This window comes from Echiichthys vipera (genome assembly GCF_963691815.1).
Source record: "Echiichthys vipera genome assembly, chromosome: 7".
Classification (NCBI taxonomy): Eukaryota; Metazoa; Chordata; class Actinopteri; order Perciformes; family Trachinidae; genus Echiichthys; species Echiichthys vipera.
The window spans coordinates 30,861,953-30,885,045 of record NC_139832.1 but is presented as its reverse complement, the minus strand read 5'-3'; the positions used below and the strand labels follow the sequence as shown (position 1 = coordinate 30,885,045).

The 23,093-nt window shown below is 41.4% G+C and overlaps 1 protein-coding gene across 1 annotated transcript in view; it reads right to left on the bottom strand.

Moving 5' to 3' along the window:
- Positions 1-23,093, bottom strand: part of il34 (interleukin 34) — a gene marked incomplete at its 5' end in the record, with an annotated part of 63,007 nt that overhangs the window by 18,941 nt on the left and 20,973 nt on the right. Inside the window, 4 exons of the mRNA XM_083916174.1 lie at positions 3,309-3,416; positions 18,054-18,131; positions 18,408-18,485; positions 20,966-21,069. Of these exons, the coding sequence (XP_083772300.1) occupies positions 3,309-3,416; positions 18,054-18,131; positions 18,408-18,485; positions 20,966-21,069 (368 nt within the window). The remainder of the gene's footprint in view (positions 1-3,308; positions 3,417-18,053; positions 18,132-18,407; positions 18,486-20,965; positions 21,070-23,093) is intronic.

Genomic DNA, 23,093 nt, shown 5'->3' with positions numbered 1-23,093 from the left:
AACTAAGGGCGCACTTACACTGTCCATCCGTACCGTGCCCAAGCACGTTTTAAGGCTCAAGTCTAGTTCGTTTGACCAGTGTGAGTGCAACTTTACCGCGCCCAGGCACGACACGCCTGCCAGCCGCCTGTTTGGGAGACGTGGGCTTTTGTACGAGCACGAGCATGTGCACGTGAACGAGCAAGAGGCCGACGTCGGTCCTGATGTCTATTTATATGCGTATGCCGCCGACTGATTTGCGGTGTTCTGATGTGGTGGCCTGATGTTTCCAGCAGATTTGGTCAAATAAAATGTTAAAATACAGTCAGAAAAAAATAATCTCTGAGGGGTGATGACGTAAAAGCAAGATGCATTCACGCCGTGGCCCAGATTACTTCAAGTAATGTGAGTACAAGTGGGCCTGGGGGGAGAGGGAGGGAGGGACACACCCTAAAGCACAAGGCCCGGTACAAACGGACAGTGTGAGTGCGCCGTAAGAGTAAAAGACAGGGGCCGGCTGACTTTAAAGTCAAGGACTTCAAGAACAAGGAGTTCAAGTAAGCAAATCCCTGAGTAAATATGATGGGAGAGGATACATGTTTTACTGCAAATCACAAGAAAGAACAAACCAGATATGGATCACAATTAAGACATCTGACCTGTCTGGCCTGGAGTCAGTCCAGACTTACTGTCTGCTGACTCTAGACTAACTGTCTACTTCAACACAAGGCAACAGGGCTTTGCAAGGAAGATGACTGATAGGACTATGGTATGTCAATTGAATTACAAAACCACCCCAAAAACAGTAAGAATCATGTGAGGACATGAAATTAATCCGATAAGCAAAGCTGCCTCATGTGCTGCATTTTTGAGACAAACTGCAAAAAGTAGGTAGATTGTTCAAACGTCCATGTCTATCATGTAAAGTCTGCTATCGCTGGGCCAACGCGGTTAAACACAGGGGACGAAGAGGGAACATTTTCAAACTGAATAAACTGGACAGGGATATTAAATTAGGGGTGAGTGAAGGATTGGAGTGTGTTGACGATCTGCCAAAGCAGAGAGATTGTAGTATCGTGTCTATCTATTACTGTTCTATTCTCTGCACAGACGCATCAGTTTCTTTTTCTCCCTCAGCCAAATCACACTGTTGGCTAGTCCGCCTCATGCACCGCCATAAACACACACGGATTAACCAATCATTGCGAACTACAGGCAGTGACGAGGATGTCTCGTCAGAACATGAAAACAAAACTACCGTGTTTAACAGCACGCTAGAATGTGTGGAACAAGCTGTAAAATACGCGTTTAAAACAGATAAATGTCCCGTGCACCAGCGGACTCCTAATGTGTTTAATAAGGAGGCACCTTATTCACACCTTCACAGATGCCGCTTTCTTTCCAAACATGCAACACACACACACACAGTCACACAAGGTGCACACATCAGATGGTAACACAACAAACCTTTTCAACCACCTAAAGAGACAGCATCCTACACAGTCTGCTGAGAGTGAAACAGTGAGAAGTCCAGCCTCACCACAGCAGAGCAGCAGCTTTGTTAAAATGTCCACTGTATTTGGAACAAGTTGGCAAAATTAGACAAACTGATTCAAATCTGTTCAGAAAGCTTCTTTGGCCTAAATTATCTGTTCTATTTTTTCTCTTTTAGGGTTATAGCCTATTTTTACATAGGGAACACTTTGATTGCACTGTTCAGTAACTTGCAAAATAATAAAAATCAATGTCAAAACCTGTGGTAAAATCGTAAATCGTTATTTTTAGGGATGTCCGATAATATCGGCCCACCGATATTATCGGCCGATATTGAGTTAAAAATGTAATATCGGGAATTATCGGTATCGGGTTTTTACAACCGATGTTAGTTCTGTAGGCTTCAGCATTTCCGAGTGTACCTGAATGCAACACGGGCCGTAGGCTTCAGCATTTCCGAGTGTACCTGAATGCAACACGGGCCGTTTACAGGCGCGTGCTTGATGACGTATAACAACAACAACACGCTCACTCGTAGGTTGCTAACCGTGGCTAACAAGCTTCAGCTCTCCCGGTGCATGAGATGTCCGTGGTTTGGAAGTTTTTCCAAGTGTCACCTCCTAACAGTGAATGTGCGCTTTGCAATGACTGCAAGGCGTTAGTTATGAGAGGAGGAAACAAGGCGTCTCCCTTTAATACATCACATTTAAACCCACCGCAAGAAGAACCATGCGGAGTTAAACGCTACATTTGTGCAGCACAGTGATGAAAAGAAGCAACAGCCGACACCGAGAAACAAACTTTTTCTATTGTTCAGGATGCCGGATTCACCAAACGTGTGGAGTTCCTCGAGCCACGTTATGTCTGTATAACGCCCAGTCGCAAGTATTTCTCAGACCGGTGCTGACCCGAACTGTACAGCGTTGTTTACAGTCACGTCGAGAAGGTAATTTCTGGTGCTGTATCCATTAGATCCAATACAGGTTAGCATGTTGAGCTTGACTGCTGATTTATTGATTGTATTATTTGTCAAGTTCCGGCTCAGTCGTTACTCAGTCTGGGAAAAGAAAACTAAGTTTGTTTACTACTGTGGACTGAAGCTATGCATCTTCCTTGTTGTGATTTTGTCTGTAGTGTGTTTGAGGCTAAATATTCTCTCTAAAAACACAAACAATTAAATGAATGGCACTTTTTTCAATAACTTATTTTGTACAGACTGTGTTTACATTTGAAAAGCCGTGTTGCATTTATGTATGCATCCAGTGGGGCATCACAATAAAATTAGGCATAATGTGTTAATTCCATAATAGGTGATATGTGATGAATTTTGGTGTAAAAAGGCTGCATATATCGGTATCAGGTGATATCGGTATCGGGTGATATCGGTATCGGAAATTAAGGGTTGGACAATATCGGAATATCGGACATCGGCAGAAAAGCCAATATCGAGCATCCCTAGTTATTTTGCTTTTAAAAAAATTGTGATATGATATTTTTGCCATATCGACCACCCCTATATTAAATGTTTGATAAAATAACAGCACATATGACTCATCATTCAAGGAAACTAAATTTAGAGAACCTCCCAAGTACTCATTACCGTGCAAAATATCCCTTATAGAAACTGCACTGAATGATCAGTGAACGTACTCGATTCACTGAACTCTAAAAAGAAGTCACATTCATTCCCAATATTGATAGATAGGAACAATGTGACATCCATCTCCCGTCACATGACCCCTACGGTCCGAGGGAGGCTTACTTACTAAGTGAATTGCTTCATTTGCAGAAGAACGTAATACTGTGGTGGTACAGATATGTGAACTCGAGCTTACCTCAGCGGGATGTGACTGTACAAACACGCCCTCTGCATCCTTGAAGCGTCTTTCCAACTCTGTGGTGTACGGGCGTGAAGGATGTCTCTCTGGCATAACCCGGATGATCTGAAATTTCAATTTGTCTTTAGTTTAAGACAACAAGATTCTCTCAAACTAAAAGACAACACTCTCAACTATCTTCTCCGTTCAGCTCTTTGACCTCTTGAACAGAGATAAAGAAAGATCAGGGAAAAGTTTGAAATTCACAATTCATATGCACTATACGGAATATATTAGGGGTGGAACGGTTCACAAAATCCACTGGTTCATATCACGGTTTTGGGGTAACGTTTTTTGCTTCGGTTCAGCTGTTTTTTTCTATTTCTTTTAGATTCTAAAAATACCATGTATCAGATCTAAAGCCTAATAATTGGATTATTTTTGAATCAGATATTTTTAAGGTCATGCAATCATGAGGCAGCTTGCTTAGGGATTACTGTAACAATCCTAAATTAAAGTGAAGTGAGATTTGGAAACAGTAGGAGAGACATTGCTGCATTTACGCATTTATATATTTATTTGGCAAAAAGGTAAACACTTAGTTTGCCACTAAAATACGCACAAACAGCAATCACTGAACTGACTGAAATAGGCGACATCAGGGCTGTTCAAGTAATTTGGAATTGAGACCGGTTGACGAAAGTGATCCAAAATGAGGGGCCGTAAAAATATGAGCATCCCATTAATGGATATTGTAAAACACTACAGGGACATAGGAGTGCATACAGTATATTGTCTTTATTTTATCAATGTAAATATTAGTCATGACCTCAAAGTGCAACAAGCTTGTCAAAAACAATCCTTGTTGAATGAAGAATCCTGTTAACCAGTTTCTGAAAATGCCCCATCAACTTCTCCTCTTTACACACTGATATGGCTGCAGAGTAAACACAGGCTTCACAGTGACAGAAACTAAAACTTCTCTGTCCATTCTATGGTGAACTGAAGGTTTTCTGTGACAACCTTTCTTTTTTTCACAGTAGAAAGAGACACTGATGTGTTGATTTAACCACGGATTTAACCAGACAGAAATGATTGAGAACAACAACAGAGCAAAGCTTAGCGAGCTGTTGCCAAGAGGATTCAGAAACCCACGAAGAAGAGCGTAGCGCGGGAGCGTGCATAGCGCGGGAGCATGCAGAGCATTGTGGCCGCGTGCCTACAGGGAGCGCGTGGAGCAAGTCTCCCAGCCGGTATTTGACACGCTGAGGCGTAGTGCTGAGACGTAGCGCTGAGACACAAGAGAGGACAGCGGTCATGAAGCCTTACGCTACGTTGCACCTCATAAACCGAACATTACACATGTGTACCGAACCGTGACAAGCGTACCGAACGGGACAGATCTTTTTAATAAACCGCTCCACCCCTAGAATATATCTAATAAAAAACAGTAAACATATGTCCAGCCTGCAAACCCTCCAAAATAATACCAAAAAGTGAAAAAAAATGTAATTACTGCCTTGTGCTTGTATTCCACAGTCAACAGTCAAGTTACAGTTTACATCCAAACAGTCCACACTTAAATAAAATATGTAATAAAGACTGAAGGAATTTAATAAATGTGTGGTTTTCAGTGAAACGTTGATGCTTCTCATCTTCAGATCTCTACAATCAGCACAGTTTCAACATTAGTGTCTCCAGCTCAGTATATGACCAAATGTCTCCTCTTCTGTTCTGAGTGATGAAACATTCTGATGTCACAGTGAAGTTGACCTTTGACCTTTTAGATGGAAAATATCATCGCTTCATCATTTTATCCTGTCAGACATCTGTGTGAAATGTGACAGAATTAGAATTAGTGAAGGAAGGACAAAAACACGTTTTGTGAGGTCACAGTGACCTTGACCTTTGACCTCCAAAATCAGGTCATTTTTGAGTCCAGGTGGACATTTGTGCCAAATTTGAATACATTTTCTTCAGTTCCTGAGCTATTGGGTTCACAAGGATGGGATGACAAGCTGTTGCCAGCTTGGAGGCATAGAAAGGTAGAGTTCTGACCTCTCAATAACTACTGATGTGACTCAACTGAGAGGGGGTGCTTTAGATTGGTTGCTTTGGACTGTGTAACAAGTGGGAGCATTGCAGGACAAAGGGAAAGAACTGCAGGCAGGACCTCACTTTTCCACACATTCAAAAAAAAGTATTTTTTTCTCCATCGTTCTTAAAAAGTTTTACGTCCACGCGGTCTCGGCTCATAAATATCTGTGTCCAAGCGAAACCAGTGAAACCGACTAGTACACATGCCAGGCCTGGATGTGGCACTGTAACTGCCACAGAAATACACCAACAACAGAGAAGAAGAGACGGGACGCTATAGAGAATACAAACACCGGAGAGATTCTCTCCAAATTTGGAGACTTCCCAAATCCTCCTCCATCCTAGAGACAAATGTGTCCCTGTTTCTGGTGTGAGTGGAGACTTTTGTGCTGTTTGGACTCTGATGCACCAATCACTCAGCAGTTAGTGTCCTCAACGAGCAGAGGGTGCTGCTGGGAACCCCTTCCCCGTCCCAAAGCACTCACAGGCGCCACTTTCTCACCACATTTAGAGACTTTTCACACCTTCTTATCAACTTTATTTATAAAAAGCTACCAGTGACCAATTTAGCAACTTATTAAGAGCATCAGGGAAAGGGAGAAATCTGTGGTCGGCCTAATTCATTCCCATGCATGTGGCTCAGAGTCCAGTTTAGTAAACAGTCTATGGGTCTGTCTCTCTCCTCTTACGCAGCAGCACTGTTGTTGTTATGTGACGCCACAAGGTTAGAGGTCGGAGGTGGGGCGATGATGCCATAGTTTAACAAAGTGTGTGGTTTCACTCTGGGACCTGGTTACAATTACAGTTGTGCGGTTACAGGAAAACGAGTCTTTGTATGGACGGGCCTTTAGGTACATACATGTAAGCATTGTTTTCAAATCCCCTTTCTTACTGTTGTAATTAGCTGAGGTCTTGTCGCTCATGCAAATATGTCTCCTCACTCATTTTCTTTTCAAAGTTTTCAAATACAGAACAAATAAGCGAGAACAATAATTTAACTAAAATCAGAATCATTGTACTTTCTCGAAATCAAGCTTAATACAATATGGGATGAATCTAATGGAATCAACTTTTTGTTGATTACTTGTAGTCGGCAAACCAGCCTCAGTTACTCCTTCCTAGCTAGTACACTGTGATGGATTGAGTGACTCATTAGAAGTGATGCACTAATTCTCGGGCGATACCCATTGTTTAAAAGAACTATTTGGCCCATATGTGTTTTTGCTGTTTATTTTGTTTTTGTTTTTATTTATTCCCATTATCGAGCACAAATTCCATCACACAAACAAACTTAAATAAACCTTCTTTCACATTAAAAAGATTATAAAAAACAAACAACTTCAAAAGCCTTTTTTATCTTTTAACACAACATTTACTCAGAGAAAATCCAGTGTGTGAGGGAAACCCTGGATTTTCAGTTCAAGAAAGAGATTAACTTAAATTCACAGAGTGACTCTGTGAACCAAACCTGCTCGCTGGCAGGTGGCACAAACCCTGAGTTTCTCTGAGTCTCCTCCCTCTTAGGGCGCACTCACACTGTCCATCCGTACCGCACCAAAGCACGCTTCACAGCTTAAGGGTCTGCTCACACAGTCCTCCCGGACCACGACCCGGACTTTAGGGTACTTAAACGTATAAATAAGCGGACTAATTGTAGTGAAAATGTAATCATATAATAATCTAAGGTGCAGTTTATGAGAAAAACGTGTATGCACAGAATGTGATCAATTTGACAAAACGAACGAAAAGACTGAAACAACAAATAACAAAGTATTAAAAAACATGACAGGAGCTGCTGCTAAAAGCTGCCGCCTGAGGCAGCGCCAGGCCAAAGCGTATGTAAAGTAAAATAATAATAAGTTAAATAACCATCAAAAGAAGCGTAAACTGTGATAAAGTGAATTTTTATTAATCTCTAAAGAAAAATGTGTTGTTTGAAATGACTTTTTCTACATCGTATATTGCCAAAGTTACAGAAATGTTGTGATACCTAAATGATACTGTACTGTTCTGTACTGTATTAGGAAATCAAAAAAACAAACAAATATATTTTTGTTTGTCCCATTCTGTATGCATGTGCCATGTGATCATACTGTACATTATCATATAAGATGTTATTTGAACACATTATCAAAATATATTTAGAAAAAAGAAAGTGGTCGGATGAATATGTACAACATGGATTTACATGTATAACGGAACGTGATGGGACCCAGCGTCCTATCTGCATGATTTGCAATGCCAAGTTGAGCAACTCTAGTCTCGCACTGGCAAAACTAAAGGAACACTTCTTGAAGCTGCATGGAGATGGGGAATACAAGAATACAACGCTGCAAGGTGAAGAGAGCCAGATTCGATGAAAAGGCCACTCTGCCTGCTTTTGGATTTGTACCCATTAACAAACCGTTCCTCACAGCATCGTACGAAGTTGCTTACCTGATCGCAAAGCAGGGCAAGCCACACACCATTGGTGAAACATTCATAAAACCAGCTGCGTTAAAGATGGCGAATCTGATACTCGGAACAGCGGCCGAAGGTAAATTAACCCAAATTCCTCTTTCAAATGACACCATCAGCGACAGAATAGAGTATATGAGGAAAGACATCTTGGCTCAAGTAGTCGCAGATCTGATTTCAAGCCCGGCAAAATTCAGCCTTCAACTCGATGAGTCCACAGACGTTTCTAATCTAAGCCAGCTTGCTGTTTTTGTACGCTATGTGAAAGACGACATGATAAAAGAAGAATTTTTATTTTGTAAGCCTCTTACAACAACAACAACTAAGGCAGCCGATGTGAAGAAGCTTGTGGATGACTTCTTCAGAGACAACAATCTTTCCTGGGATATGGTTTCTGCAGTTTGTGTGGACTGAGCTCCAGTGATGCTGGGAAGAAAGTCTGGTTTTGGCGCGCTAGTAAAAGCCGATGCACAACACACCATTGTTACGCATTGTATTCTGCACAGGCATGCGTTGGCAACAAAAACCTTGCCTCTAAAAATGGCAGAAGTATTAAAAACTGTAGTGGAATGTGTGAACTATGTGTGAAATAGTGCTCTGAGGCACCGCATCTTCAGTGAGCTGTATAAAGAAATGGGCTCTGAATTCGAGGTACTTCTGTACCATTCTAATGTTCGGTGGTTATCCCGGTGACAGGTGCTGAGTTGTGTTTTTGCCATGCGTGTGGAATTAGCCCTTTTTTTGCAAGAGCGCCAACATTGTCAAGCAGATTGCTTAAAAAATTCTGAGTTCATTCTCATTTTAGTATACATGGCTGATATATTCGCAGCTCTCAATCATCTCAATCAGCAGATGCAGGGTGGTGGAGTCAACATCATGGAAGCGGAAGAAAACCTGAAGGTTTTTCAAAAAAAGCTACCGTTATGGAAACGATGAACAGAGAACAATAACTTCGCAAACTTTCCCCTTCTGGACGACTGTGTAAGTAAGATCGAAGATGTGTCTGGAATCGGAGACATTTCTGTACCCATGGAACTGAAGCAAACATTTGCTACGCACTTAGGTGAGCTTGCAAAGTCTCTCAACAGATACTTCCCTACAAGAGAGTCATATCCAGCATGGGTGAGACAGCCGTTCACGTTTGCTGTTGAGACAGCAGATGTCAATGATGAACACCTCGACAAAATCATTGAAATTCAGCAGAGCCAGGTTCAACAGCAACTCTTCAGAACAACAACACTCTCAACTTTTTGGTGTCAACAAATGGAAAAGTATCCAGTTATTGCTAAGAAAGCCCTGGAATTTTTCATACCATTTGTTACAACATATCTTTGCGAGCAATCCTTTTCGAGGATGCTGGACATAAAAGCGAAGAAAAGGAACAGACTTTGCTGTGAGAATGACATGAGAGTGGCACTTGCCAAGGTGAAGCCACGCATATCTGAACTGGTCTCTCAAAGGCAACAGCAGAAGTCACACTGATTTGCAGGTATGTAATTTGTTGTGAGTTCATGCACTGTGTTGGTTTTGTTCTTTGAACAAGGTGATATTCATGCACGATTCATTTTGTGCACCAGTAAAAAAACATATACCTATGTCTTGAATTTGAAAAAAATCATATTTTATTTTTCACTAAAGAAGGGTTCGGTGAATGCGCATATGAAACTGGTGGGGTTCGGTACCTCCAACAAGGTTAAGAACCACTGATTTAGACTATCAGACTATTTAACATATCAGTTTTCTTGGCTTGGCTACGACGGCTAGGTGTGCTGACGTGTTACGGTGAGCGTATTGCGTAACTTCCGGTGCTTCTGTGTATGTTGGTCACTCGTAGTTTCACTGTTTGCTGCTCTCACTAAATTCAGCTGTTTTTGCTGTAATATCCACCACAGAGGCTAACTACCGCTTAACATTTAAACATCCACTAGTTCTACTCAAGCCCTCACAGCTCTCCTTCTTTCAGCAACTTTCTTGCTAATTCCATAGTGTCACACGCTATCTGTTAGCCACTTTAGCTTAGCAGTTGGAAGCTCAGTCTTATGCTACAGTAGCTAGCCGGCCACCTATAATTATAGCCGGTGCGGAGCCGCACAGTATAGCATTAGCTTCTGCTAGCCCTCCGATCCCTGAACAGCCAGGGTGCTCCTGGGTGCCCATGGTAAACCATCCACCCGTTCACGTTTCAAACAAGTTTTCTCCACTCAGTGACACACCTGCTGAGGGAACAACACTGGTTATTGGCAGCTCCAATCTGAGAAACGGGACCATAGTAAAATGCCTCCCAGGGGCCAGAGCGCCATAAACTATGTCAGACTCCGTAATTTTATCTGGTCCCCTGCCCAACTTGACTAGCGATGACATGTATAGCCGCATGTCATCATTCCACCTCTGGCTTTCTGGATGGTGCCCAGTAAATAATGGGCACAATTGGCAGTCTTTCTGGGGAAAACCTGGTCTTATTAGGAGAGATACAATTTTGGAGGGTGCCGCTCTCATATCTAAGAATCTGGGCAATGTTGTTAGCGGTCTAAAACCATGACAACAACCCAGTGCATGTGGATCACTTTCCAGCTCAGTATCCTATACAAACGCTGTCTGCCCCGCAATCATCTAAATTTATTAAATCAAAAATGAAAAGAAGAGGAGCAACACCAAATCTGCGATAATGCAACAAAATTGTAAAATAAAATGTGGACATTTAAACATCAGATCTAAAGCTGTATTATTAAATGTTTTGATATTAGATAACCATATTGATTTACTCTGTCTGACTGAAACCTGGCTGTGTCATGAAGAATATGTTAGCCTAAATGAATCCACTCCTCCCAGTCATATTAATACTCATATTCCTCGAGGCAGTGGTCGAGGAGGAGGCGTTGCAGCTATTTATGACTCAGACCTATTAATAAACCCTAAACCTAAACTAAATTATAATTAATTTGAAAGTCCTGTTCTTAGTCTTTCACATTCAACCTGGAAAACTGTGCAGCCAATCATACTTGTTAAAGTGTACCGTGCTCCTGGTCCGTACTCTGAATTTCTGTCTGAATTCTCAGCGTTTCGGTCAAATTTATTCCTTAAATCTGATAAAGTAATCATTGTAGGAGATTTTAATATTCATGTGGATGTTGTTAATAATAGCCTTAGTATTGCGTTTATCTCTCTATTAGATTCGATTGGTTTTAGTCAGAGTGTACATAAACCTACTCACTGTTTTAATCACACCCTCGACCTTGTTTTGGCTTATGGTGTGGAAATCAATGACTTAATAGTCTTTCCACAGAATACTATTTTATCAGACCATTATTTAATAACTTTTGAATTCATATTACAGGACTACTCACCTCTGGGCAAACGTTTCTACACTCGATGTTTATCTGATAGTGCTGTAACTAAATTTAAGGAAGCGATTCCATCTGCATTTAATTTAATGCCAGATCCTAATATTCAAGATTCTTATACTAACGTTAGTTTCTCTGAAATTGATCACCTTGTTGACAGTGTTGCAGGCTCACTACAAACAACACTCGACTCTGTTGCTCGTTAAAAAAGAAGATAATGAAACAGAGGAAGTTAGCTCCATGGTATAACTCACAAACCCGTGAACTAAAACAAGTGTTGCGAAAATTAGCAAGTAAATGGCGCTCTACTAAATTGGAGGAATCTCGCTTAGTTTGGCATGAAAGTCTAAAAACATATAGGAAGGCCCTTTCTAATGCCAGAGCAGCGTATTACTCATCTTTAATAGAGGAGAATAAGAACAATCCTAGATTTCTTTTCAGCACTGTAGCCAGGCTGACAGAGAGCCACAGCTCTATTGAGCCATGTATTCCTATAACCCTCAGTAGTAACGACTTCATGACCTTCTTTAATGACAAAAGTATAAATATTAGAGACAAAATCAACTCGCTTGGCACCAATTTGTCTTTAAACCAAGGATCCTTAGAACCAACTGTACGACCTGATATATTCTTGGACTGCTTTTCTACAGTTGACCTTAACAAATGAACCTCTACTATTTCAGCATCAAAGCCCTCTACTTGTCTCCTAGACTCTATTCCAACTAGGTTACTTAAAGAAGTGTTACCTTTAGTTAGCCCTCCTGTATTAGATATGATTAACATGTCTTTATCAGCAGGTTATGTACCACAGTCCTTTCAAAGTAGCTGTAATAAAACCTCTTCTTAAAAAGCCCAGTCTTGATCCTGAGGTCCTAGCCAACTATAGACCTTTATCTAACCTTCCTTTTCTCTCTAAGATCCTCAAGAAATTAGTCGCCAATCAGCTGTGTGACTTTTTACATAATAATGAGTTATTTGAGGACTTCCAGTCAGGATTTAGAGCGAATCATAGCACTGAGGCAGCACTGGTAAAAATTACTAACGACCTTCTAATAGCTTCAGACAAAGCACGTATTAGCTTCTTTGCACTGGCTACCTGTAAAATCTAGAATAGAATTTAAAACCGTTCTCCTTACCTACAAAGCTCTTATTGGTCAGGCTTCGTTGTATCTTGAGCATGAAATAGAATAAACCAGGAAGCAACAGCGGCGAAAACAACATGAAAAAAACAACAATAATAGTTACCTTTAAACCGAGGGAAGACTTTGCAATGGTAACTAACATCACTACCAAGTAGACCCGTTTCTGTCATAATTCCGTCCAAAAGTCGGCCATTTGTGGTTTTGTCAAAGGGGGAATGGAAAATAAAGCTGTATTCAGTCCAGCTGTATGTTAACGGGGCGCCATCTACTGTACCGGAGGAAGAGTTACTCCGTCATTCTCCCATTCAACCCCCTGCTCTTGTATGCGAGGTGAACTTCAATAACCTGATTATTCCCTTAACTGGGGTAAGGCCATTTTCAGGTTACTGATGTGCATGCAAATCTGCATGTCCTTTTTTTATTAACACTGTGACTGTGCAGACAGCGGTCAGTTTGTAAGAGCAATTCCACTAAAATGTTTATGGCACATTATGTGTATTACAGTTTTTCTCAATTGGTAAAACACTAAACCCTGTTGTCTGAACCAATTTCTCTGTTGCCTGAACCCACTGATTGAATCAATCACACTTTTGGCAAAACCATGAGCACTTTTCACCTGTTTAGACACAACTTCCCAACACATTTTCATTGTGATGCACCTGTGCTGCATAATGGTAAGCACAGGTGGCAAAAGTCAAACACAATTAAAGCACAGTTGTCACTACTTGAACACAACAACTCAAAATTGATCACACTTGTGGCTAATGATGAGAGGGGATATCTAAAGCCAGTTCAGAGAGCACTGATTTGTGAGGCACTACAATGGATAGAAATCTGAGACGAAGAGTTTGTGTGAGAGGAGGTTGAGGAGGTCGAGGTTGTCGAGGTGGTCAAGGTGGTCAGCAAAGACAAAGAACAGTAATATCTGATGAAATCAGAGCTACTGTGATTGACCATGTTCTTGTCCATGGTATGAGCATGAGGGAGGCCGGACAAAGTGTACAACCAAACATCGGTAGATTCACCGTGTCCACCATAATCCGCAGATTTAGAGAAGAGAACAGGTAATTATCTTTTTTGACATTATAGTACAGTATGTGAATGTTAAGAGCAAATTACTGTATGACATATTACAGTATATACTGTCCCACAGTATACTGTAAGTAAATATATGTTTCAGTACATCACTGTGCCAATGTACTGTAGTATTGTAATGGAGGGTTAGTCTAACTGTCTGTAGGCCTAGTATTCCATGTATATGTTTTGTAACTGCATGTTCTCTTTTTGTAGAATTGAAAGACTGCCACATGGGGGTGGGAGGACAGGTGGCACATGTACACAAGTGGCAAATGCATACAATTTCTGTTTGTTTTGTACAAGTGCTGCATGTAAATGCACAAGATTTCTGTTTTTTGTCTTTGTGTACAAGTGCTAAATGCACAGGTTTTTTGTTTTGCAACATGCATTCAGCTTCATGTACTGAGCATTGTGTTTTCTATTTTTCTATGTAGTCTTTAGTGACTGCTCAGTAGTGTTTTTAATTTTGATTGACTTGGGGCACGATTTGACAACAAAGTTCAGTTTTGGGCACAGATTGAACTGTTTTGAGGTGAAAGTTTGGTTTTGCAAGAAGAGTCTGAGGTTTTGTGAATGTAGCTTGAAAATTGGGGTTTGTGTTCACAGTTTAGAGAACAGGAGAGAAGCTTTCAAGAAATGTGTCTTAGCAATCGAGAAAAACTGTAATCTCAGTTTAAATAGTGAAAATCAGTATGAAGCTTTAGACAGTAGATCAATGAATAATTGTCTCTATCACTTGTGATGTGATCGGCCTCCACAATGAAACTTAATTTCTTTATTATTAGAGAGCAGCTACATGTCAATATAGTGAACAGGTTCGTGGTGGAGCTGCAGAATGAAGTTTGAAAGTGAGTTTTTTAAATAGTCTGATACAGTCTGAACTGTTTTAACAGCATCTCACCTTACTGTGTTTAAATCGAGTACATACTAAATGCGGTTGAGGCAAGATTCAAATAAATTCAGTCGCATGTAGACGGGGTGAAAAACATGTGCTAAAGTGCCTCGTAGGAGCCAAAACGTTTGCTAAAGTGCCCTCTAGGAGCCAAGACGTGTGCTAATGTGCCTTCTAGGAGCAAAAACGTGTGCTAAAGTGCCTTCTAGGAGCCAAGGCGTGTGCTAAAGTGCCTTCTAGGAGCAAAAACGTGTGCTAAAGTGCTCTCTAGAAGCCAAAACGCATGTTAAAGTGCTCTCTTCAGTGGCGAGGAAGCGCTATATCTGCCCTCTTTTTCCTTTTCACCCCGGCCCTTCAAAAAGTCTGTGCACACCACTGTTCAAATTAATTTAAATCTACTGTATTTTAACCTGCAAATCCCAAACACTTTACTATTACTGGATCAGTGATCACACAATCATGTCTATGTCTTTGATCTAGGTTAAATATGTTTTTAATTTTCAACTATATTTTCAAATGATGAATTAATAGAGAACACAGAATTAAACTTTATTGTTTTAACATATTGACACTTTCCCTGCTCTACCATGCACAGTCTGCATATAAGGGCGCACTCACACTGTCCTTCCGCACCGCGCCCCGGGCTTTAGGGTACTTGTCCCCCCCCCCCCTCTCCCCCGGCTGGCCAGCCCGTTTGTACTCACACTGCCTGGGCCTCGCGCAAATGCTTCTTGCCTGTCCATCACGTCACACTGTCCAACACGTTACACGCATTGATTGACATAATTGCGATGCGTCGCTTTGTTTACAAATCTTTCCATAGACTTCAGAGTTTTTGTGCGTCTTGTCCGACTGTTTTTGAATATTTTCATCGACCAAATCTGCAGTAAACACTCTGCCTCCCCATCGCACCAACGTGAACCTTTCGCCGCCATTGTTGTTGTTGTTAAATGTCCGCACATGGTCCGTCTTTTTTTTCTTTTTTCTATGTCCGAACAGGCGCAAATAAAATGACGTGAGAGCCGCCGTAGGCGTCCTGCTCGTGCTCGTACACGTACACGTGCGCACGCTCGTGCTCGTACATGTGCAAACACGCTTTACAAAAGCCCACCTCTCTCAAACGGGCTGTGGATGGCCAGCTGGCCGCAGCTAGGCGCGGAGAGGTTGCACTCACACTGGTCAAACGAGCTAGGCTGTATCCGTAAAACCTGTTTGGGCACCGTGCGGAAGGACAGTGTGAGTGCGCCCTAAATGCATTAATATCTCTGCATCCACTGGATTCAAAAGGAGGATCTGCCTTTTATTCGCCTGTTGCCATGGTGAATCGTTGTATCAGAGCTCCATTGATGATAGCTTTATATGTTCAGGTTCAACCTACTCAGAGTTGATTTAAGTAACTCTGATCAGCTGTTCTGGAACCGAAAACTCAGAGTTTCCCATCTCAGGATAGATCAACACAGAGTTCAGGAGTAGGCTCTGCTTTCTGAAACAGGCTCACATGTCAGACCCCTTCAGGCCGCTTAGCTCCACCCTCTAGCCAGACCATACTCAAGCGCTGTCATAGCACTGTGGCAGTCTGGCAATGTGAGACAAGGAGTAAATAGAATATTAAAGAAAATTACGTTTGGTGATGTAATTGTTGTGTTAAAAGTTAGAACTCTTAATAGGGGTCATCTCTCAACCAAGCCCCCACCACAGCCACTTCCTGGATGATCCAATCAGGAAGTGCCAAAAACTGCAGGTTTCATAATAGAGCAGTTTCTCATTGACCTCCATGTTAAACAGGCCATTTTCACATCATCATTAAACCTGTTTAAGGCCTGGTACAAAAAAACATTCTAGTCTGTATGTTTAGGTCATAGCTCCATGGCAACACTGAGGAGGGGGGAGGGGGGCGTGTACCAGGCTAGTTTTTATTTTGTTGGAAGTTAAAATCTATGAATAATTAGGGGCATGGCCTCTTGAGTGACAGCTAGCCTCTGGCACTCACTTCTCCTCGGAGGCTAGTTGTCAGGATTAGCATCATTAGCATGCTAACTCCGTCATCTCGACCTGGACTGCGGTCATTCCTGTGATGGTGTTTCCATAAGTGACAAGATGGTTTTCTCTTCGATCAACTGTACAAACAGGTGGTTTAGGAACACAACATGTTAGCGTTAGCTCTGTTATGTTTATTAAGTAGCCGCACTTGCACAATGACTTGCAATACAGCCTGCTTACATACACTAGAGGCTAATCTGGAGCAGCGGGAGGATTCTGGCCATGAGGGTCGGTGTTCTACAGTCTATGAGCATGGGACTGTGTTGAATATCAGTTTAAATCATAGATCATAAATGCTGCCTGCACTTTACTCCTAAAACTGGTGTAATCTCCACTAATCTCCTCTCTCCGATTTTAGAGGGGCAAAAAATCACAGATTACCAACATGGCAGTTGATATAGTAAATTTGAGAAAATAAACCTTTTCTGTGTGGATTGTACATCAATTTTGCACCGATATGACTCTAAAAAGGTACTTAGAAGGCTGCTTTCCTAGACAAATAACGTAGCAATGTATTATATTGTCAACAAATTCTAGAAATGGACACAGAAAATAAAGAATAGATAAAAAGAAACCAAATAGCTTAATAAATAGTTAGTATCAATTAATTTCTCACAATTGAAACAAAAAATAAATAAAACAAATTAAATTGCAAAACATTAATTTATGTTCAGTATCATTCATTTGTTAGACTCAGTCAAAGGCTTAATGTTTAGATAAAAAATAGCTATATGACATAGTTAGTAAAAAAAATAGTAAATCACCCAAAGAATGATTTCCTGCATTATGTGATCTGTGCCACGCATATCCATATGTCTGTGATAGGCCAATATCAGCTGGCTGCTATCGATCTGACTCTACTAATCTCACACACTTCTGATCTAATAAAAGGCATCCAAGATATTGTGCACGATGGATTAAGAGAAAAAACGGATCCATTTTCTGCTTCAGTTTTATTGTACAGGACAATTATCAACTTAGAAAGACAATTTAAAAGGCCACCCCATCAATTTTATACAACAAGATTACAACTAATGTAATGCTGCTCAGGTGGAGCTTTGTCAAGTCTGTGATGTGTCATTAGGGTCATCTTAGGGCGCACTCACACTGTCCGTCCGTACCGTGCCCCGTGCTTTACGGTACTTGTCCCCCCCCCCCCCCCCCCCCACTAGAGACACAGGAAATTAAAAAAAAATGACTCCTGTTCCCTTCCGGTCCCGGAAAAAAAATCAACATTGTCTCCCACTCCCGTTTATGTAGTAGGTGGTGCTAATGTTGTTAATTCAGTAAACGTCAACCTACCAACGTCACATCAATGCCCTTTTTGGTAAAAGGAAATGAGGAGGAGAAGTCTGATAAGATGGCTGCTCCCAGACGCGAATATGATTGGATCAATTTGAAAGAACGGACCTCGACGGAGAGGCTAGGTCCGGTTTTTATACAGTCTATGCTCTCAATACACTCACAGCTCGCCTCAGCCGTTGCACTCTTCGCATCAAACAAAATTATGCTTTGTGCAACCTTTAGAAGAGTTACAGCAATGGTTTCAGCTGTGCACCCGTAGGTCCATTGAAAGAAGATAAATTATCATATTGAATTATCAACCAGCTCTATGACCACACGCAATATAAATGACAGGTGCTATGATGACTTTGACAGTTTCACACAGTTGGGAGAGAAGGAAAAGAGGCACTAGTGTAGGCAATAACCTACATACCTTTTTTAACACGCCTTGGTTGACCTGGAACCACAGCCTCTGGAGAACTAGCTCATCCAACCCCTCCACCTGTAACCTCTGATGGGTTGAGAAGAGGAGAGAAGTGTAATAAATACATTCATCTGATTATGTGAATCTGCAACACTAAGTAGAATGCTAAATAACAAAGTTTAAAACATGTCCTATTGTTCAGCATGTAATCTTCAGTACATCAGCATATAGCACTAAACAGTGTAGACAAGGTAGACACAAGTTATGCAGGTTCAGGTGTTATTGGAGTTGTATTAGCCTGCATAGCAAGACCTTTGTTGCCTTGTGAGAAAAGAAGAGGGGCCACTGATTCTTGACCTTTACCATTGTGATGATGTTTGACAGTTTAAAGACTTCGTTATGATGGACCCTGATGGTGTAGTTGATGGGGAAGTTGTGCTTCTGTAATGCAAAGAATAAGAGAGAGAAAAGAATGAGCATGTGCATTTCATAAATCAGGGAGCTTCATATCTTTCACAAATTGGTTTTGACATTTACTATCAAACCAAGCACATTTCATCAATTTCTTACAAAATCACTCTTAAATCCAAATTGTCCAATAATAAGTCATAAATATGTCATGTTCTATTGATCATAACATCCCCATCTTGGCCAATCATTAATAATTTCCATAAATTTGTCAAAATTGGATTAGGAGGAGTTGTAAATTTAGTTTATTTGTATCATGTACATATAAATTCCACGTGGATTCAGATTATTTTAAAAAAAATACTGTTGCAGTGAAATTAGTGAGCAAATAACATCACTTCCTGCTTATAACATTACATGGAAAAAAAGAAATTTGTCCTCTCTCTCGTACCTGACCCATATGGGATTTTTGAGGTAGAGACCGATTTTAGAGGGGCAAAAAATCACAGATTACCAACATGGCAGTTGATATAGTAAATTTGAGAAAATAAACCTTTTCTGTGTGGATTGTACATCAATTTTGCACCGATATGACTCTAAAAAGGTACTTAGAAGGCTGCTTTCCTAGACAAATAACGTAGCAATGTATTATATTGTCAACAAATTCTAGAAATGGACACAGAAAATAAAGAATAGATAAAAAGAAACCAAATAGCTTAATAAATAGTTAGTATCAGTTAATTTCTCACAATTGAAACAAAAAATATATAAAACAAATTAAATTGCAAAACATTAATTTATGTTCAGTATCATTCATTTGTTAGACTCAGTCAAAGGCTTAATGTTTACATAAAAAATAGCTATATGACATAGTTAGTAAAAAAAATAGTAAATCACCCCAAGAATGATTTCCTGCATTATGTGTTCTGTGCCACGCATATCCATATGTCTGTGATAGGCCAATATCAGCTGGCTGCTATCGATCTGACTCTACTAATCTCACACACTTCTGATCTAATAAAAGGCATCCAAGATATTGTGCACGATGGATTAAGAGAAAAAACGGATCCATTTTCTGCTTCAGTTTTATTGTACAGGACAATTATCAACTTAGAAAGACAATTTAAAAGGCCACCCCATCAATTTTATACAACAAGATTACAACTAATGTAATGCTGCTCAGGTGGAGCTTTGTCAAGTCTGTGATGTGTCATTAGGGTCATCTTAGGGCGCACTCACACTGTCCGTCCATACCGTGCCCCGTGCTTTAGGGTACTTGTCCCCCCGCTGGCCAGCCCGTTTGTACTCACACTACCTGGGCCTCGCGCGAATGCTTCTTGCTGCCTATACGTCATCACGCCGTAACACGTCACACGCATTGATGACGTCATCGCAATGCGTCACTTTGTTTACAAATTTTTCCATAGACCTCTGAGTTTTTGTGCGTCTTGTCGACTGTTTTTTAATATTTTAATCTGACCAAATCTGCAGTAAACACTACACCTCCGCATCACACCAACGTGAACCTTTCGCCGCCATTGTTTTAAATGTCAGCGCATGGTCCTTCCTTATTTTTCTATGTCCGAACAGGCCCACATAAATTGACGTCAGAACCGCCGTAGGCCTCGTAGTCGTGCTCGTAGTCGTGCTCGTAGTCGTGCTCGTACACGTGCGCGTGCGCATGCTCGTGCTCGTACATGTGCAAATGTGCTTTATAAAAGCCCACCTCTCCCAAACGGGTCGTGGAAGGCAAGCGTGCAGCAACTAGTTGTGGTACGGTTGCACTCACATTGGTCAAACGAACTAGACATTAGCTGTGAAACCTGGTTGGGCACGGTACGGAAGGACAGTGTGAGTGTGACCTTAATCTTGCATTGCCAGACCTCTCCACTGCGCTGAAGAAAAGTCTGACTGCACCGCTTATAGGAAAAAAATGTTCAGACTTTTGTGTTTGTATTTCTTTAAACCAATCAAAATAGTCTATTGCCGGCGCTAAGCCATAGATGCAGCAACATTGCCCTTGCAAAATAGACAACAGAAATAGAGAAGAGGGAAATAGGCAGTCCATGGCTTTATCCAAACAATCTACATCCAGACTAGGGTCATCTCAACTAGGGCTTGAGGACTACACATTTTTAACAGACATCGTAAAGACATCACCATTTACCAGGTAGAGAAGGTAAGAAAGAAACTATTGTAGGAATTGTAAGAACAAGTGTTTATGGAGCCTTTCCAAATTTAGGAAATAAAAGTCTGGATGTGTTTTTCGCAAGTGCCCCAATTTCATTAACATTTCATCAAATCGATGGGGTGCCCCTATTAAATTTCACTTTCAGTTGAAGATTTTTTTCCTGTTATCATTATCATATCATTATATTGTTATTATTGTTGGAATCATGGAAAATCACTGACTGACTGAAAGTGAAAAAAAAGTAAAAAAAAACTATAATACGCCAAACTTCATACATGGATGATATTCAGTGTTGTTTGCAAACATGCCATCCTTCTCTCACCATGTACCGTTGCCTGTGGCTGAGGCTGTCGTTGAGAGTCTTCAAGGGGGTGCACATGCTGGCTGGTGTTGGGTCCGTCAGAACAGGCGACAGCAGAAACAGGCCTAAAGCAACCAGAAAACCACAGAGCATGAGATTAACTGCATTAACCAACCTTTTATTCTTACTTTTCACACTTGTGGAGTGTCCCGATCAACCATATTATAGAGAATACAGTCAAAGTACAGTTAAAAAGCATATACGTGTTGAAATGATTTCCCTCTTCTTTACAGAACAGAATTATATGGTCTGACTTTCTATCCCTAGACCCTCACTATGAATAAGGAGAAATATTAGATTTCACGCCACTCCTCAGGAGTCGCTATTGGGAAATTGTGTCCGTGTCATTTAATCTGATCTAATCAGCCTTGTTATTGTTTTAGCAGCTGTTGTCAGAGTAAAGATCCCAGCTTTTTTTCCATCAAAATAACCACAGGTTACAGAAGTCCAGCGTCATTCAACAAAGACAGTAAATATAATATGCACTGGGGGACACACATCTTTCCCTTATATTCATATCTTCTCAAATTGCCATTATTTCTACAGGTCCTAGATGTACTGCTGAGTTGCCATAACCCACCAGAAGCCATTGCTCACCTGCTGTGGTTAGGTAAAATCAAACACTGTAGTGTCTCTGTTCATTAAAACACGGCAGGCACAGGTGACTTGGATCTACATCGACAAGGTTCTCTGTGTACATAGGTGACATGTCCCTACCACTTTTTGAAATGGCCAATTTTGTCCCCACTCCCCACCACGTTAATAATTTGTTAAAATGTTCTGAAAAATAGCGTGTGATAATGATGGCAATGTGAGTCGTGTTACTCACATTGGCTAGCAGCAGTGTGACAGAAGGATAGATGATCTAAAGTCAGATTAAACATGCTAAAGACAAACCAAAAGGATAGAAAGAAGCTAATTTAGAAACAAACGGACCTAAGTACGGATTATAATGTTGGATGACTGTTTCAGCAATGTTATGCAGAGACACGCCAGACCTCTCATCCAAGAGGCTTCATCAGTTCAGTGAAATGTCTTCCTAAACAACTAACCAAGTCCATTTGCTTTTGACTGAAATTGCTTTGGGGATAACAATCAGACTGTAGGGCACATGTGGATGAGTTTTGGGAAACGTCTGCAGTGTAGAGGGTGAAGAGGAACAGAGCCAGGACCGTTCCCTGTGGGGGCCCCCGTACTGCAGACAGCCATGTCAGACACACAGTCCCGTGTCCTCACATACTGTGGACTGTTGGTGAGGTAGTCCAAAATCCAGTATGTGAGGTGAAAGTCCGCTCCTGCATGCTCCAGCTTATCCCTCAGAAGTGGAGGCTGCATCGTGTTGAAAGCACTGGAGAAATAAAAAACATGATTCTCACAGTGCTCCCAGGCTTTTCCAGGTGAGATAGAGCTTGGTGTTGGAGGAAGATGACTGCGTCGTTCACCCCAATGCCAGGCTGGTGGGCACACTGAAGCAGGTCCATCAATGAGCTCACCAGGGGGCGGAGAAGGACAAGGACCAGCCACTCCAGGGTCTTCATCAGGTGGAATGTTAGTGCCACCGGCCTGTAGCTGCTGAGGTCCTTGGGGTGTGGCATCTTTGGGACAGGCACCACCCAGAATGTTTTCCACAGCTGTGGCACCGTCCCCAGCTTTAGGCTCAGGTAGAACATGTGTTCAACTATCCCGCATAGCTGGTTTGCGCAGGACATCAGGAGCCGGGAGCTGATGCCGTCTGATGACTGATCGTTGAAGAATAAGTTCAGGTTATTTGCCCACTTTTGGTCCCCCACAGCCTGGGAGTTTGGTTTCTTATGGCCAGAGATGGTTTTAAGGCCTCTCCAAACTCCACTGATGTTGTTCTGTTGCAGCTGATCCTCCATCTTCCTCCTGTAGCTCTTCTTCCCCTCTCTGATTTTCTGCCTGAGCTTCTTCTGCACAGCCCTCAGCTCATCCTTATTACCTGACTTAAAGGCCCTTTTTTCTCCTTTAGGAGAGTCTTTATATCAGTATTAATCCAGGGTTTGTTGTTAGAAAAGCACCATCCTGGTGGGTACGGTGTTTTCCACACAGAAGTTGGTGTACTCTGTGA